General features: G+C 57.8%; 1 protein-coding gene across 17 annotated transcripts in view; it reads right to left on the reverse strand.

Moving 5' to 3' along the window:
- TCF3 (transcription factor 3) overlaps positions 1 to 17933 on the reverse strand; it is a 73714-nt gene that overhangs the window by 14653 nt on the left and 41128 nt on the right. For all 17 annotated transcript variants that reach the window (XM_083810778.1, XM_083810787.1, XM_083810790.1 and 14 more), the window contains 8 exons: positions 12502 to 12569; positions 9247 to 9376; positions 7770 to 7819; positions 2745 to 2847; positions 2364 to 2503; positions 2129 to 2255; positions 1254 to 1312; positions 487 to 565 (listed from right to left, as the gene is read on the reverse strand). In XM_083810778.1, the coding sequence (XP_083666904.1) occupies positions 487 to 565; positions 1254 to 1312; positions 2129 to 2255; positions 2364 to 2503; positions 2745 to 2847; positions 7770 to 7819; positions 9247 to 9376; positions 12502 to 12569 (756 nt within the window). The remainder of the gene's footprint in view (positions 1 to 486; positions 566 to 1253; positions 1313 to 2128; positions 2256 to 2363; positions 2504 to 2744; positions 2848 to 7769; positions 7820 to 9246; positions 9377 to 12501; positions 12570 to 17933) is intronic.

Consider the following 17933-nt stretch of genomic DNA (forward strand, 5'->3'; position numbering starts at 1 on the left):
CTAGCTGGCTGTGTCCCAGTTCAAACTGGGCTCCTCCCATGGGAGACAAAACCAGGGGAAAGCTGCCCAGGCCCCACTGAGACAGGATGCTCGGGGACGGAGCTCTCTGAACGGCGTGAGGAGTTTGAGGGGGGGCAGAGATGCTCCAGGCTCGCTCCTCCAGCAGAGCCACCTCCCAAAATACCTCCGCAGGGGCAAACCCAGGGGCATGCAGGGCCATCGCCCCGCGTGCCACGCTCCCAGTGCTGTGCCATGGGATGGGAGCTGCACTGTGCACTGCTCCACTCGGAACAGAGGGGGACATACACCTTCCGGCTTTCTTTTCCTCCCTCTTCACTCCCCTGCTTTCAAAAATAAGGGGGATTTGGTCAGATTGCCAAAAGCACAGGGTCTTTAATGAGGGTTTGGAGCTGACCTGGGAAGCACACTGCTTTACACCCCCTGACAGCAAACCTCACGCACCCGAAGAGCAACGCTTTCACCTACCTGCAAGGCCCTGAGGGGAGCCGACCGGTGTAGAGGGGTTTGATGAGAAGTTATTGCTAGAGTGATCTGGGGAATAAATCTGGAGCAAGAGAAGCAGGGCACAGTCAGCAGCGCTCACCCCGTGCTCGCTCTCCCCTTCCCAAGCACCGCCGCAGCGAGGACCAGCACGTCCCTCCCGTCCCAGCGCCAGCCCCAGAGCTACCCCCAGCACCCTGGGAGCCTTTGCCCTGCAGGTCTCCCTTTAACACTGGGGTCTCCCTTTGTCCCCCCACTGGCGCTGCCCCTGCAGCTGCAGCCTCCCTTCTTGGGGTCCCACTGTGGAAGGAAGCAAGAAACGCAAGAAATTATCGTGGGGTGCAGCACCTTTTGCAAAAGCAAAGGTCCCCGTGCTGAACGGGACTGGGGCAACCTCAAGCTCTGAGAGCCCAGCAGCAAAGGACGCTGCTCCCCAGGGGAACCAGTGCCCTCCAGTTTGAAGCAGCACACAGGGACAGGGCACCAGGACCCTCGGGTCCTACCACAAGGACAGTGCGGGGCACATGGCTGTGCGGTGCAGTGTCAGCTTGTGGGCACGGGTCTGCCCATGGGGCTGTTGTAACGCCCAGTGCCTCGGTTTCCCCATCTGCTAAGGGGAAGCTGTGTTCCTGGGGTGCACAGGCTCACCCAAACTTCTTGTGTCTGTCTTCCCCACTGCCAAGAGGGTCCCTGTTACAGAGGGGAGGCCTATAGGGACAGGGAGTGGGTTGGGGATCTGCCGCAGCTCTTACTGAAGCTAGTGCCTTCCCAAGCGCGTCTCCTGAGCTCCCGGCCGTGGTTCCTCTGTTACCTGTCAGGAGAGGACAAAGACATCACTGCAGGGCGCCAGAAACCCGCTGGGACGAGACACCTCGTACCGGACCTCCTCTTTACCTGCTCTCAGATTGAAATCCCTCATTCTTACTGCTTTTCTTGAAAAATAAATGGATGCACAGCTCAGAGCAGCCCGGACGAGGGTATGTGTGCCCAGTGGCTTCCCTGGGGCCGCAGAAACGTCTCGATGAGACGAGGCTGAAGGCGTCGTGCCCTGACAGCAGCCAAGTGCCCCACCACAGCAGGAGCCACTTTAGCGGGGCACTTTAGGCCCCTACAATCCCCAGCTTGTTCAGAGAAGGGAAAAGAAGGGTTTCCCTAGGAATTGAGGTCAGGGACCTCACTTGCCAGAGAACACGAGTTCTTTTCAGTAACAGCCTTTGTAACAGGTTCAGCAGGGCCGGAGATCCAAGCACTCAGGGCTTTAACTTGAACGCAGTGCTCTGGATTTAGATGAAGGGCTTCACGCGAAGCCCCTGCGCCTTCCTGCAACTTGGTGCCAACTCCCCCCGCAGCTCACTTGAGCCGTGGCGTCCCCACGGGGCGATTTCGCAGACCCTGGTCTCCTCCCAGACTCACTCAGCGGGGTGCCAGCCCCTGCTGCCTCGGGAGGCCAAAACCCCGCACCCGACCCCTGTTAGAGCCGGCCCAGGCATCCCGCAGGGGTGAGCTGCGCGTTGCATGGCACACGAGGGACAAAGAGGGCACACAAGGGACAAAGAGGACACAGGTGTCACAGCGTGTCACTGCGCGTCGGCACGAGGCTCCGCGGGGTGCCCGGGGCCCTACGTACCCATCATGGTGTCCGTGCCGCTGATCGGGGGCGTGTGGCTGGAGACGCCATACGGGGTGGAGGCCGAGGAAAAGCCCGACACGGAGGGGAGCCCGCCGTTGACCTCTCCTGAATGCAGCTGGTAGTTCTGGCAAGAGGGGGGAAAGGGGTGAGGGAGGCCCCCGAAAGGCTGCAGCCACCGGAGCTCTGCCCGCAGGGCTGTGCCGCGGCTCCCGGGGGACGACAGGGACGTTACCATGCGTTCGTGCTGATGTAAACTGTTGAAGCCGGCAGGCTGCGGGAGCGGGGAGGAGGAGCTGCCCAGCATGGCCCCGTAACTTGACTGGCTCATGGCACCGGGTGAACTCCACAGGTCTGGCGAGTTATGGAGCCCGTCTGCAAGGGAAGGCAGAGGTGAGCGGGGCAGAGATGCCGGCACGTGTCCTGCAGCCTGGGCTGGGGGCTGCATCCGTCCCCTTCACCCATTGCCCACGCTGAGCATTGCCCTGTTTTGGCACATGGAGCTGTTTTTGGGGCTGCATCTTGTGCTCCAGCCCCAACCACATGCTGTGCAATTCCTCCATCGGCCGCAACGTGCTGGGCAGCCCCTGCGGCACCGGGGTGGTTAATAACTCACCTGCCATATAAAAGGCTCCGGGATACACAGTGCTGGGAGGTTTCGAGGGGGTATATCCAGCTGGATCCCTGCTGTAGTCATCACCTGAGTTGGATGGATACACCTGCAGAGGGGGGAAGAAGGGGTGAGGAGCAGTGCTCGGCCACCCGCCGGCCCCGCTTGCTCCCTGGGGGTCACCCCCCCAGCACGGCTTCGCTTCCCCTCATCCCAGCAGGCGACAAAAGAGGCAAAATTTGGCAAAAGAGGTGGGGGTCAAAGTGACGGGGATGGTACCAAACAGCCAGGGAGTGGCGTGGGGTCGAGCCGACCAGCTTGCGCCTTCCCGTAACAGCGCCCAGGAGGCCGGCACCAGCACAAGTTTCGACTCGCTGCTCTAGTTCCCTTTTCTGCGGTTATAGCTTTTTATGGGTAACCACAAACATGATCATTTCTGCGCGCTAACCCGCACCCAAGGGCATGGGCTGGGCCGGGAGGAGATGGCGCGGGGTGGTGGGGACAGGGACCAGCGAGCCCTCGGGACCAGCTCATCCCCATGCTGCGTTCACTTGTGAACCCGTGGGCTGCAAGGTGCCACAGCTTTGTTTTATTTATTTTAACAATCCTTCTTCATTCCAGCAGCAGGACAGCCCCCAAAACCCCAGCCCGTGTGCGTCCCAGGGCTGTAGGGACACACGCAGCCTCCCAGACCCCACAGGGGGAGTGCCTGGCCACAGCCCCGCTCCTTGCACTTGTGCCTGGGGTCAGGCTGCAAAGCACCAAAAACGGGGAGACCACAAAGCTGTGACCTGAGCAGTCCCTCGTGCGGAATGGCACACGGGAAAGAACAGCTTTTGGAGGGCTTTCGGCCAGATTTTTGCAGCTCCGTTCAGGTATGTGGTACTTGACAGTACATTAAGCAAAAAAAGATTTTTTTTTCCCTAAATTAACCAACCGCATCCTAGAAAGCCCTCGCAGAAAACCATCATGCGCTTTGTGCAAAACCATACATTTTTAAAGCAGGAATTCAACACGCAAAGAAACCGAAATGCCACTCGAAATTACGTGAGAACCTTTGTTTCGGCCTATTTTCATCACCCCTTGATTCATTCTGAAACTGCTATTTGATTTTTTTTTTCTAATACCCACGAAAGCAGAGGCGGGTGCAGGGGCTGGCTGGGCATGCTCAGCCAGCTCTGCCTGGAAGATGCAGCTCTCTTTGGAAAGGAAACTGGCCTCAAGTTTCTCTTTCCTCACACCCAGCCAGCCCCTCCGACCCCTTCTCCTCACCCAGTACCGGGGGGGGGGGAAATTGTTCTCTATTTTTGCAATTGCCCAAAACACTGAGAATTTCTTCTTTTTAGGGGGAGGAATAGATTAAAAAAAAAATCTCTGAAATGCACCAGTGATTATATTTAAATGCATTGCTTCTTTTTCCCCTTGGGCCCCAGGTTCCTGCTTCTTGGACCAACTTCCCTTGAGCCCCGTGGGCAGCGCTCGCCCTACACACAGTTCTCATCCGTGCCGGTCTCTGTCCCTGGGAGCAGGCGGCTCCGTCCGAGGCCAGCAGCCCCCCGTGGCCCCCTGCCTGCTCCCCTTTGGGTGCTGACCTCCATGAGGAGGCTTTGCCCTAAACCAGGTCTGAAAAAACCTCCCCAGGGCCAGCGCGGGGCTTCCCCGGTGGGCGGCTGGACCCCACGGGGCACCAGGGAGCTAAAAGCAACTTGTGGGCATCAGCGCCACCGGGGAGCCAGTGAAAAACGAAAATAAAGAGAGGGGAAGGGTAAAATCTGACAGACAGAAACCGCCCTCCATCCCTCGCTCAACAAATGAAGATTTGGGGGGGGGCTTTGCCTTTGTGCCGCATCGAGCACGGCTTTGGAGGAGCCCCACGCATGGGCAGCGCGTGCGCACGGCGGCCGGGGAGAGCGGGGGAATGGCGGAGGCTGCGAAGAATGAGAATCCAGTAAATTGACTTTTCCTATAATTTGATTAAATAGCGGGAGCTGGGACAGGGAATCGAATGAAGCACGTCTAATAGCCCTGCGCCATCTGCCAGGGGCTGGCACCTGGCCAGCGCGCGAGGCAGCTGTGCGGCAGCGGAGCGGGGGGGCCGTGGTGAGCCTCAGCATCCATTTAATAAATCCAGAGCGAAAATAAGAAGAATAAAATAGCGGGGAAGAAGGGAACAGGGTTGCAAAGCAAGGGGGTTTCGCCTCGCTGCGAACCTGCCCTGTTCCGATGTCCCCGACCCTCTGCCTCCCATCAGATCCCGAGGGTCCCATTTCCCTACCCCAGCCCCACAGGTGCCCCCAGCCCCTCCAGATCTTTAATTTCACTTTTGGGGAGCCAAGGGGAGGCTTTGAAAAAGCCGTCTGAGCTTTTCCCCAGAGCAGCAGAGAGGGTGCGAGGCGCATCCCAGCCCCGCTGCGCGCGGGGGAGCCGGCCGAGCCGCGGCCGCCGGCCAAGCACCGCAGGAAGCGGTAAATCAGCGCCAGGTCCCTGCTCCCCCCCGTGGCCCCAGCCCTCGCCGGCAGCTCCGGCGTCGGCTTCGAGGACCTCTAGGTGAGGTCATTTCCTCCGGTTAAAACTGCCAGCGCGGCGAGAGCTGGCGAGGGAGCTGCGTGAAAAGCCCCAGCACTGGGAGTCGCAGGGATTTTTTTTTTATTATTATTATTTTTCCCCTTCCCTGTTTTTCTTGCTTAAATGCACAAACTGGGGTGGGACTCCAGGCAGACTAAAACCAAACAGAGCAGTGACCAGACTGCGAATTCACAGGCTGAAGCAGCTCCCAGCCACCATGCTCACTGCAGCAACAAAACCCTGCAGGAACCAACTCGCACAAAATCCCCCCCAGCTTCCTCCAGCAAGGCCAGCTGAGGTGCAGGGGCCTCATCCAGCCCCAGGTGCTGTGCCTGGGGACGCCTGCGCGTGGGAGAGCGCGGCTAGGGGCCCTGACCCTGCCATACAGCTCCGTAACAGCTCCGCATCGGCCGGATGCAGCGATGGAGGCCTGGAGGCTCTCTGTGCCCTCCAAGGCACACGAGATGCGGTGCACTCTGCCGTGCGAGCCCAGCACCCAACGACCTATTTCGCAGGAACTGACCCCAAACGGGGTCTGTTCCCATGAGCCGGGGGCACCATGGGCCTGTCTGCAGCCAGCAGCTGCCCCTCGCATCCCTCTTTAGCCATCTCACACCGCTGGTGCCTTCGGCACCATCGCTCCCACCTCAGCCACCAACTATTTCAGCCGCTGACCACTCCCGGTTTCCAAAGCAGCTACAGAATTACAGATTAAAGCACTTTATTTTAATAAGAGGCTTATTAACCTATTTATTTTGCACGGGGTCCAGCGATAACACAGAGCGGGCTCCTTCACAGGCAAGCCAGACACGAAAGAGCCTTTGATCTGCTGCCTTTGAGGCAGGCGAGGGCCTTTTGCCTTCCTCACCACGTAGGTGTGGATTTCTTTCTCCTGGCATGGAAGTTCAAAAACAAAACAAAAAGCCAGAGGTCACAGCAGAAGGGCAGCCTCTGCCGGGGAAAGGGGCTCGGTGGGGACGAGCCTGAATGAGGTGGGCTTTTTTTTGGTGGGGGGACGAAGGCCGGGCGCAGGAGGCCGCACGCACGGCCCCGGCCCACACAGCCAGGCCCGGGCTCCTCAGGCGAGGGCCCGCCGGGTCGGGAGGCAGCGCTTCCTGGGGTGGAAGAGCAGGGTGCAGGTGTCGGCGCTGACACACGCATGGGGCTGAGCTTCGGCAAACACCAACAGCTCCTCTGGGAGGGCCGGGGCCCTCCTCCGGGCACCGCCAGCGCGACAGGCGGAGGGCCCCGCCGCCTTTGATATCCGAGGCCAATAAACGGCCATTTGTCGGGAGCAATGTTCTCCCCACATGTCAGCTGCGGTTTAGAAGCTCCGAATTTCACACAAGCACGACGCAGAGACACGAATTCTGCTTCAAGCAGGTTTTCTGTTAAAACACACGGCTCTCAGAGCAACCCAGCGCTGCCGGTTGGAGCTGGGCTTCTGCTCGCTGCCTTCTGCCGCCCTCCGCTCTGAGAGGTGATGCCAGCAAGCCCTCAGCACCCTTCCCTTCCTCCGTCCTCCCCAAAACTGGCAGCTGGGGTCTCGTTTCCACAGGCAGAACCCACAGCGGAGGTTTCAGACCACGCTTTACATTAGCAGCGACAGCACAAAAGCTCCTCAAGGCTGGACACCCGTAGACGTCCCCTCGCTCCATGCTGTGCCAGCACCAGCTATGGGTAGGGGTACGATGTGTTCCGGCAAGAGCCACATCTGCAGCCACCCCAAACCCCAGCTCCAGCCCAAGCCCCAGCTCCAGCCCAAGCCCCAGCTCCAGCCCTCCCACAGGACGCAGCCCGCCCGAGCCCCTGCGAGCATGCAAATGCTCCGGCGAGGAATGCGGCCTCGGCCGCTGCACGGCCAGACAGCTCCCATATTCCTGCAAGAACCCTCCAGCCCGCCCCAATTAGCTTTCCTGCAGATCCCATTACTTCTAGCCACAAAGACATTGTTCAGTTTATTCCCCTCTAACAGCCGCAGGAGCATGGCTAACATATTCCTACAGGCTGCTCGGCTTTCTTATAAAACAGCGCAGGCAGCGCACACACCTGGAGCAGCCCCAGCTGCCTGCCTGTGTTACAACTGGTTTGGTTTCCCTTCTGGAGTGAAATCTGATCGTCCCGAATATTGCATTTCACTGGGGCACTCGCGACATAACGTCAGGCCGAGGAGAGCGGCGAGGGCAGGGGGCCGGGCGCAGATGCCGCAGGCTGCTCCGCTCGGGGAGCACCGCCACCCCTTTGCCTTGATAGCACCCCAGCCCCGCTGCGGTTCCCCGTTTTCCTCCCATGAAGGAAGGCATGGGCAGTAAAACCCTTCCTCGTCCTGCTAAAATGCCAGCCCCCCCCCCAGGAATGAGGATGCTTTTGCTGGCTGGGTGGCTGGAGCCGCGGGGACGGCAGCGTGGGCTGCAGAGGGAGCAGGGGACGGGAGATCCGCGGGGATCTTTGGTTTATTGGACTCACCGAGGAGGGGAGTCCAGGAGGCACCTTCCGAACCTTTTTGGGCTGTCCATCTGGGTGAAAGAGAAAAAGAGAGGATCAAACTTTCGAAGGGGGTTAGCAGGAGGGAAAGCAAGCTACAGCTAAGCCAGGGACAGAAAATGCAGCCGCAGATAGAGGTCAGACCTCAGATGTCCCATAGCCAAAGGGTCAGCAGCAAGAGCGACTGAGGATGAGCCTCTCCTCCTGTCCCTGACTCCTCGTCCCATCTGCACCCTCAGGGAGGGTTTCACCTGCAAACCGAGCCCGCAGGACAGCTGCAGTAAGGGATGCTCAGCAGGCACAGAAAGGCTGCGCTTGCTCCTTGGATGAGACAGAGCCCATAAATAATCCCTTGCTAGCTTTTTTGGACACAGTTTAACTCTAAGTCGGTTTACGAAGAGAGGATGTAGAAAGAAAACAAATGCAGCAATGGACTTGTATTTTCATTTGTTCCTTAGAAGATAAATATTTTGGAAAGCTTCCCCGCTGCAGGACGGCAGCCCTGGTGCTCATCTGGGCCGGTCCCTCCCAGGTCCAGCCCCAAACAGCTGGCAGGGTGGGAGACAAATTTTGGGGGGAGGCACTGAGGAAACATCCTGAGGAATGGCTCAAGAGGAAGCACCGGTTAAAAGTTTGTGGAGCCAAGGACTCTGCTGGGTAGAGCTCAGGAGGAGAAATTCATCACACAGAACGAAACGGTGCAAAAAGTCATTTCCCAGGCTGACAACATAAAGCAGCACCATTTTCAAGTGGCAATATCAAAGCGAATGCCTTTTTCTGAAAAGTACTGGAAAAAAAACATGTTACACTAGGTCACTTCTGGTTTCGTTTGCTGGGGAAAGCCCAAAATAGCAACAAAGAGACTTTTGGTGGGGGTGACGGGTGGAACCATGACAAGAAACACAAGTTCTGGTGAACTGGGCCTCGTCTTCACTCGAAAATTAAATTCACACCCAACCTTAACCTCCACTGGAAGCAAAATGCCCAATTTCCAGGTGGATCCAGACGTGGTCAGCTGGGCAGGGAGAGCTCTCAGAGCCAACCCCACCACTGTGGGGTGCGCAGCTCCCCAACCTCGCGCTGCTGCAGCTCGCTTGCAGGGGGACAAGGGCTCTGCCGAGGGCCATCAGCCACAAAAACACCTCGAAGACAGCCCAAGGTCTTCCAGGAACGACTACTGATGTGCAATGTGGCTGGAGGTGTTTTTACAAGAACCTCAAGCCATTTGCATCTTTCACCCAATCTGACATTTGCTGGAAAGAAGGAAATTCCACAGGACTGAGAGTCCAAATTCCCAGGTGGTTTTTGTATATATACTTAAAAAAAAAAAAAGCAAATGCCAGATTTGCACCTATGTGAACACACGGCAGCCTGAGCATTTTGATTTCTGAAGGCAGACCTGACCCAGGCTCAGCACAGACCGAAGCGGTGGCATCTGGGGGTGCCAGAAGCGACTTACCTATGTTGCTCTCAGCACCTCTCCTGCGAGGATTGTTGGGGTAAGAAAAATACTGAGACCCCCCTTTCACCCCGGTGGGGGAAAGCGTGCTCGGACTCGCGATTCCCATTTCGCTGGGCAGGAAACCAGTCTGCAAACAAGGAGACAGAGAAGCCCTTCCATGTGATTACGCTGGAAAACCACCGCGCTCCCTCGGAGAGAACAGAGCTGCCTTGAGCCACCCTTGCACAAATTCAGCCAAGAGAAAAAAAAAACAACAAGCCAAAGGGCCAGAAGGAAATAATGTAAATACAGGGGTGGGGAGGAATACGTGTGCAGCAAGAAAAGGGTTTTTCAAGCTGTATTTTCTCACTGGACCCCAGCGAGGCACCTCTCTACAAGCCAGGGGTGCGCTCCAGCAGGTGCTGTAGCAGCGAGCATCGCGATCCCACGCTCACCGTGCCACCTCGTTGCCCACCGGGGCAGGATGACACCCCGCCGATGGTTTTAGCATCACAATCTGCTACGATGGCCAAGAGGAGACGACCGTCAGGCTGACGGGCTCTGTGTCTCCCTCGCCATCCTGCCGGCAAACCCAAGCAGGTGGGAAGCATCTGCTTGAGACCACGAGCTCTGCTCATGTGGCACCCACGAGGGGCCCGTGGGTGGTGGTGTTCTGCTGGGGACCCGGCTGTGAGGTCTCATTCTGCTCGATGTGGTTTCACTGGCTTATTCTGCTGAGTAATGCCCCCCATTTACTTTGGGGTAAGAGCTCTCTCCCTTTTCTCTCTCCCCCTTTTCAGGAACAGCTGGGAGCTGGGGGGGATGCACCAGGACAGGAACAAAGATACAGCGCTCACCCACCAGCAAACCCATGCGTTAAGAGGATGCATTCCTGGAAGAGCCCCTGCGCTGTCTCAACTCTCAGCCGTGCCTGAACATCACCCTAAACACACGTTTTATCTCGGTTGCAAGACATGGGAGAGGTTACACTGTCTGTGGCCCATCTGACCGCACATCTCCAAGTCCCTCCCTGCCTGTAAAACCAAGCCCACGATCCCAGTTCCTCTCCAGTCCATGGTGGCAGGCAGCCAGACCCATCGCAGGCAAAGCAATGGAGCTGCAATGCCTTTTCTCTTGGTGGTTTTCTCTTGTGTTTTTATCAGGGAAAAGTCAAATCTCTCTTTCTAAAAAGAGGAAACTCCTCCCTCGTGTTTATCTGAGCTGACCTTGGGGGGAGCCCGACCCCAGGGGAGCAGCACGGCCGTCGGCACTGCCCCTTGCACCTCGGGAGAAAATTACGTGTATTTACATGGAATTTAACAGGGCTGGCAAAGGGCCTTTGAGTCACAAGCTTAGTTTCAAGCCATCTTCGGAGGACAAGTTGAAATAAAGGAAGACTTCGAGCTTTTGAGAAACCGGAAAGAAAAATGGACTGCTGTAAAGCTCAGCCTCCTCAAAAAAGGGGTCGGGGAGGGAAAGAGTATTCATGTATTCACAGCTGGTAGAATTCCTGCAATCTGTTCCACCGGTCATATTACCTTTGCGCTGAAAATGCTATGCGCCATGGAGCAGCGTGGCCAAGAAAAGCAAGGGGCTGGAGGAGGTGCCGGTGGTCGGTCACTGCTGCCCTGCTCCATCCGCAGGTACCTCCAGGAGAGCCACCGAGGTTTTAAGGCAACTTCCCAGAGAAAAGGGCATTTCCTTCCCCTTCCTCACCCTGGTAATGCTTCCGGAGGCAGCTACGGGTTAAGTGAATGGGGAGCTGCAAACCTGCCTCAGTGGAGGTGTTTTGGGAAGGAATGACGGCATTTTGGGGAGGGCATTTTGGGGAGGGCATTTTGGGGAGGACCGCGCTCCCAGGCATCTGCCATCGGACAATTTTCCATCACTTCTCCAGCAAACCAGGTTTGAACCCCCCGCCAGAAGCAGAGCCAGAAGCAACAACTGTTCTGGGGGCCACGGCGAGCAGGCAGGCGGCCCCGCTCGCTGCCCGTGACAAGAGGGGTTTTGTCTCCCCTCCACATCAAACGGGCTCCGTCTCGCCCGCCGCCACCCGATCCGGCCCCGCGCGCCCGCGCCAGGGCCTCTCCCAGCCCGCGGCACCATTTGCCCACCCCCTGTCTGTTACCTTATATCTCCCCCTCCTCCACGAAACCCCAGCAAAACCATAACATTAAAAAGCACGGCTTGGCATCTGTCCCGTTTTTATTTTAGCAGCTTCAGTGGTAAATTAAATCCACTCTGGCACAGACAGCCAGCACAGCTGTTTCAGCAAAGGAAACATCCTCAGTTCAGAGAAGAGGAAATTATGACAAATTTGTGTAAAATTAAAACACGTAATATGTGTGTGTGTGTACATCTATAAAACAAAAAGCTGCCCAGCCAAAAGCTGCTCCAAAAGCTGGATGAAATGGTCAGACGGCTTCCTGGGGCAGTGCTCGGGCACCAGCGCAGGGCTCCGGGGGCTCTTGCAGCAGCACATCGAAGCGGAGGTGCTCGCTCCTTCCCAAAAAGCTATTTCTGGCTGCCCGTGGCAGCAGGCGAGATTATCTCAGTGCTGGTTGACTGCGCTCCCGGGCTCTGATTTACACCCGCGGGATTCCCCACAGGAAGCGAATTTCCCCCCCACTGCACAGCCCTGGTCCTGCCCCTGGGCTTCCCACGGGGCAGCTCAGCGGGGCACGGCTGCTGCTGCCAGGGGCAGCTCTCCCGAGCCGTGTCCCTCCCCGACCAAGGAGATGAGCATCGACAGAACCCAGCCACCACCCGATGCCCCCCCAGGCAAGGCAGAGACCACCCTGCAGACTCCCTCTGGAGCATGGGGTGATGTTAGCCAGAGACGGCTTTCGCTCCCTTTTTGTTTCAAGCACGGGCTTCTCGCAGCCCGAGCTGCTTCCAGCACGCCTGGGAGCTGCGGCGTGGCGTGATGGAGGTGTCGGAGCCGGAGCTGCCCCACAGGAGCTGCCGGGGGCGGGAGGGGAGCAGGGAGAGGAGGGCGAGCAGCACCAGCGGTGCTCAGCCCCCAGGCAGGCAGGCGGAGGGGGCAGCACCTCCATCACGCTGCTGGCTCTGACAGCACACGTACAAACCGCACACGTACGAACCGCAGGCACCCGGCAGCCCCTCCTGAGCAGACCGGAGGCTTTTCAGGACCCCTTGCCCGGAGGTGAGAGGCAAGCTGCCAGGGCGCTTCGCGTTCCCCTTCCCTGGGCTCTCACGCCTCGCAGCGCAGCCACGGAACGAAGCAAAAATCCCGACTCGTTTTATCGTTACCTGGTTTAGTCCTGGCATCCCTGTGTCTCTTCCAAACGTGGAGTACGAGGCTCTTTCGCTACTCTTCCCTACAGGGGAAGAAAAAAACACAATTAATGTTTGGTGTCCGAGGGAAGCGGGGGTTCCGCACACGTGCCCTCCTGCCGAGGCGCGAAGCCCGTTCCTGTAGCAGCTTCCTGCCCCCGCCAGCAGGGGCACCCGCAGCAGGCAGCAGCTTGCTGCTGGCACAGGAGCTCTTCCAAGTTCACGAGCGGCGGGGCTCGCTCGGTCCCTGAACAGCAAAACCCCAAACCGGCTGCGATGCAGGGAAGTGCTTGTGGCCATGGAAACTGGCAGTTTCAGACCAGAGCAAAAAAAAAAACACAAAAACCAACAAAAAACCAACCCTCCAGACATATCAAAAAAAGCCATCCAAATTTGGCAGAGGCAGGGGCAGAGCAAACCCGAAGCCAGGCGCGACTGACCAGACTGCGTGCACTTCCCATACAATAGGAAGCACTATCTCAGCAGGACTGAGCTCCTGCTCCTCACGGATTATCTCCTTCCCCTTTCTTGGTGGATATTCAACTTTCCCCAAAACCACGCGGCTCTACAGAGCAGGCATTGAACAGAAAAGCGTCCCCTTCCTCCTCGAGCCCCTGGGTTCAGTCCTGCGAGCAGGATCAGCCCCGCTGCCAGCCAGGCCCACGCGCCCCAGCACCCTGAGCACCCCGCGGCGGCTCCTGCCAGCGCTCAACCTCACCCTGCCCACGCGCTGCTGAGAATAGTGCTTTCGAGGGGGAAAAAAAATAAAAATAAAAAAAATAAAAAGAAACCCAAGAGGCACGGTGAAATGTTTCCATTCTGAAACGTCCTCGCAGCCCCTTCCCTCGCAGCCACCTCCCTGGAGCACGCCGCGGCCCCGGCGGGCAGCACCCAGGGGTGCCGGGGCAGTGCCGCAGCCCCGGGGAGGGTGGGATGGGGGCGAGGGGGTACCCCTGGCTGGGAGAAGAGGCAATGGCTTTACACTGCATCCTGACAGCCAGCTTTGGGGTTTTCCCCCAATGTGAAGCAAAACAAGACGTTTTTGTAGTGGGGAGCAGGCATTTTTTCACTAAAAAAAAAAAAAAAAAGAAAACTGGGCTTAAAATACTTAAGATACACACGGAGTTTTCCCCTGCTGTTAATTACAGCCTATTAACGGTGCTGGGGAACAGGGCGAGGGACAGGAGATGACCTTCAGAAAGGCTTTGGCCAGGGGCAGGACGTCCCTGTCCCAGTGCAGGGGAATGTGCAGGGATGCAGCCGGGTGGTGACGGGCTCCATGAGCCCCCTGCGAAACCCCCTCCCCAGCTGGGGTGATTGCATCCTGCCCCTGGGCTGGCTTAGCAAGCAAAAATGGCAGGGGGAGGATTTTGCCAATCTGCTTACCCTAAAGCCTGCTAAGATGCACTGGGGCTGCAGAGGGGCCGGCAGGCAGCTACAAGCGCCATGAAGAGGTTTGGGGGAGCGGCTGAAAGATGGGGGGGGGAGAAAACTTCCCCAAACCAGCCCCAGTGAAACAGGCAGAGAGGTGGGACCGGAGAGGAGGCTGCTTGGTTTTGCCACCCCTGGCACTGACTTAGTTTGGGGCCTTGAACTCAACTCCAAATTTCTGAGCGGGTCCCTCCTCTGCGGCAGCCGAACCCGAGAGCCCCAGGAGGGACCGGGCGGCTCCAGCCCCGCCATTTGGCATCGCTCCTCCCCGTGCTGGCATCCTGACGGCCGGGCCCCGCTGCTGTTTCGTTTCAGAGGCTTAAACGTTAAGTAAACTGAGGTCAAAATGTCAGAGGACAGATCTCTTAAATGACCTAATTTTTAAAAGCGCTTAGCGGCTATATTTGCCGCAGCGCCGGCGGCGTTACACAAATAACTCAACAAGTTGTGTCATCAGGGAGACGGCGATCACTCCTAAACCAGAGGAAAACCAGGGTAATTCCACAATGGTTTAGCTGTTAAGCAACCGCGAGCCCTCTCTTCTGCAAACACGTCGCTGCTTCCACGCACTGTAAGCCAGGGGCAGAGCACCTCGTCCGCCACCAGCCGCCCTGACGGCCTCCGACGCCGCGCTGAAAGGCACGCGAGCAGAAATACGACGACGGCAGCCCGGCGTAAAGTCTGCCCAATCTTTCTCAAAAACCTGCTACTTTCGTCTGACATGATTCCTGGCGGGAACAAAGCGCGCCTGGTCCCAGCGCTCCGCGGCACCCTTTGATCGGCAGCGCTCCGCGGGACGGGAGCAGCCTCAGAGCGAGCAGGGAGCGCGGCCCCGGTGCCTGCCCGCGCTCTGTTCCGTAATGACATAGAAAAAGGAAAAAAAGCAGCAGAAATCTCAGCAGCAGAAGTTTTAAATTCAGTTGTCTAGGAAAACAAGGCGGGAGGAGGAAGGCTGGAAGGATGGCAAACTTTTCTGGATCGTAACAAATACCGAGCTTATATAAAAAAAGAGCAGGCAAAGCTGAAGTTGGTAGAAGGAGGTGCTGATTCTGGTGCCAGGGAGATGCCCGGCAGCACAAGCAGCACACCAGGCTGCTCCAGGACTTGGCACAGCCCAAAAAACCAGAGCTAAACCCCAGCAGAGCAGCATGGACCACGATGGAAGCAGCTCTCGGTAGAGCAAATGCCAGGAATCTCCCCAGGCACCACCTCCAAATTACTGAAATCCCACAGGATGAGAAGGCAGGCGGACATCAAGCGAACTTTGGAAAAAATCAGGATACCAAGAATAAAAGCCTTTGAATGAGGAATTGGATTCCAAGGGAATCACGTCCTTTGGATTTGCCCCTGCAGCTTTTAGCACGCAAAGGAGAAGCACTGCGGAGAGCACCTTAAAAACGAGGTGCACCCAGAAACTGGCTGGGAGCATTTCATATTTATGGCGTTCACTGGTTTGCTTTGCTGCGAGCCCTGCCATCCACCCCCCTTTGCCAAGCCCTTCCCTTGCCTTCAACCCTGCTCAACAAGTGCTTTCCCAATCCCTCCCCTCTCCCCGGCGTGTCCTCTCTTGCAGGATCCCGCAGCGCCGGCGCTCAGCCAAAGCCCTCCCCAGGGCTGCACCCAGGACTCCTGTTCTCCCCTCCCAAACGCAGGTTTGCTCCCGGAGCGAGGCGAAACAACAGGATAAAAACTCCTCTTTCTCGAGGCGAGCCACAAGCTCCGGGAGGAGCAGGGTCTGGCCTCGCTGCCCCACGTCCCGCGGTCTTTTCGCCCCCGGGGCTGAGCGCGGGCATCTCCCCTCCAACACAAGCCGGGCAGTGCTTTCAAGCAAACCTGCGGTTTTGCCGTTTCTCTCCCCGAGACAAGCCCCGCTGGCAGATGCGCACAAGAAAAGGCGATCCACGTCGCCTACAAGTTCTGCCAGCGCCTGCCGGGAGGACGCAGGTGCCTCGCCGCCGCGCGGCCCCTTCCAGCCCACGGGGAGTTCACACGGGCGCCCTCGCATCACCCCAGCCCCGGCTCCCACCCACAGCGCGCCTCTCCCAGCCCCGCTAATTCCATCAGGATTACATCCCGGGGAGAAAGGGGAGGAAAAACGCAGCCAGCCATTAAGAGCGAGGGGGGAAATAGGTTGGGAAAAAAGAAAAAAAAAAAAAACAGGAGCGGCGACAAGCCCCTGTCCGCAGGCAGATTAAAACCATTGTCCAGGAAGAACACAATCCACAACAGCTCACAATGCACACAAGATTAGAAACACTCCTCTGAAAAGAAGCTAATTACTAGAAATAATTACTAGAAAGAAATCTGTTATGGCTTATCAGTTTCCCTGCTGTTTAAGCAATTCCCCCCCCCAACTCCCCCTGCTGAAGATGAATGGTAAAAGAGTGACTGACTTGGAAGATTGGTGAATTAAAACAAAAAACGCTCCTCGCTCTCTGTGACAAGCCGGTTCGTCACCGTGCCGTGTCCCGGCACCCCCCCTCGGGGCAGACAGGGATGGCCCCCATCACCTCGTGCCACCCAGGGCCACAGGGGTCCCCGTCCCACTGCGCACCCCCAGTGCTTGGACCTCGCCAGGACATCGTCACCCAGCCTCGGGGAGCGGCACCGAGGGGGCACGGGTTGGGAACTCGTTGGAGGGGGCGATGGAGCACGTGGATGTTGCTCCCTGCTCATCGCGGTCACCGTCCCCTGCCTGGCACCAGGGCAGGTTCTTGTTCATGCCACTAACAGCAGCTCCGTTCCAGGGCTTTTTATAAACTTAGCTCATCCAGTCCACTGCAACGCAGGCCAGTTTCCCACCCGGCCACTCTTGCAGACATCCCTCTCGCTTTTTTCCCAGTGCTTTGCTGATTGGAAGCTGTGCCAGAGGGGCACCCTGCGCTTTGGAAAGCATCTGACTGGAGACTGCCCTCGTGCCATCCCCCTCCCAACGCGCACAAGCAGGGGCCCGGGCAGCCCTCGGAGCCCCGAGAGCAGCGGGAGCCAGCTCCTGGGTCCTGCTGGGGGAGCAGCCCCCCCGGTCTGTGCTCAGCGCCTCCCAGAGCCCAGCTCCCACCGTGCCGGGTGCCGTGCGCTCACCTAAAGACCACCGGTGAGCCCCAAACGTCACATTTGGTGTCCCAGCTGAACGGAAAGGAAAGCAGCACTTCTCCTTTCAAAGGGTGCTCTGCGAACTCAAAACCAGTCCTGGGGGAGGCGTGCACTGCGTGGGGCATCGCTGCCATCTGCAGAGCCTCCCTGCGAGCCCAGCGCACCCGGGTGCCTGCAGCGCCCGTACCGCAGCCAGCAGCGCCCGTGCCTCCCGCCCCCCGAATTCATCGCCCACTGCAGAGAACCACACGTGCTCCGTCCGTCTGGGATCAAATCTCTCCAGCACTTTGCGCCGGAGCTTTGTGCCCCCTCCCCAGCGGGGGCTGTTGAAGCATTTTTCTCCCCATGGCTGCTCAGCCACGCTGCACGTGGAGGGGAGCCCTGGGCCAAAAGGCCGTGGTTTCCGACAAGGACAATGTTCCTCCTGAAATGTTTCTTCTAGCGGTTTCTGATCCTCCCTGAAGAAATAGAGGTTGAGTGGGAAACGGATACGAACTCTTATTTTGGAGAAGGGTTTACGTGAGCGCATTTCATGCACCTTTTGCCCATCCGGTACCACCTGATGTGTCTGTCCATGCTAATCTGCCCCTTCCACCTCCTTATGCTTTAAAATTCATCAGTCCCACTTGACTGCCCCGTTGGCATCACCTTTCCCAGCTTGTGCCCCCTGGGGGGAACCTTTTGGGAAACCAGCGAGTGACACACTGAAGTGACATCTCCAAAGCTCACACTTCCCGCCCACTTTGCTACTGCTATCATATGCAAAGGGATTTTTTTTCCTGCTCTCCCTTCTCTCATCTTCCATTTATGATTTTGCCACTTGAAAAGTTTTCAGTTTGGCAAAGGGGAAGAGAAAACTCCACCTGTGGTCTTCCTCCAGCCTG

Source organism: Anser anser, assembly GCF_964211835.1.
Source record: "Anser anser genome assembly, chromosome: 25".
In the NCBI taxonomy this organism is placed as follows: domain Eukaryota; kingdom Metazoa; phylum Chordata; class Aves; order Anseriformes; family Anatidae; genus Anser; species Anser anser.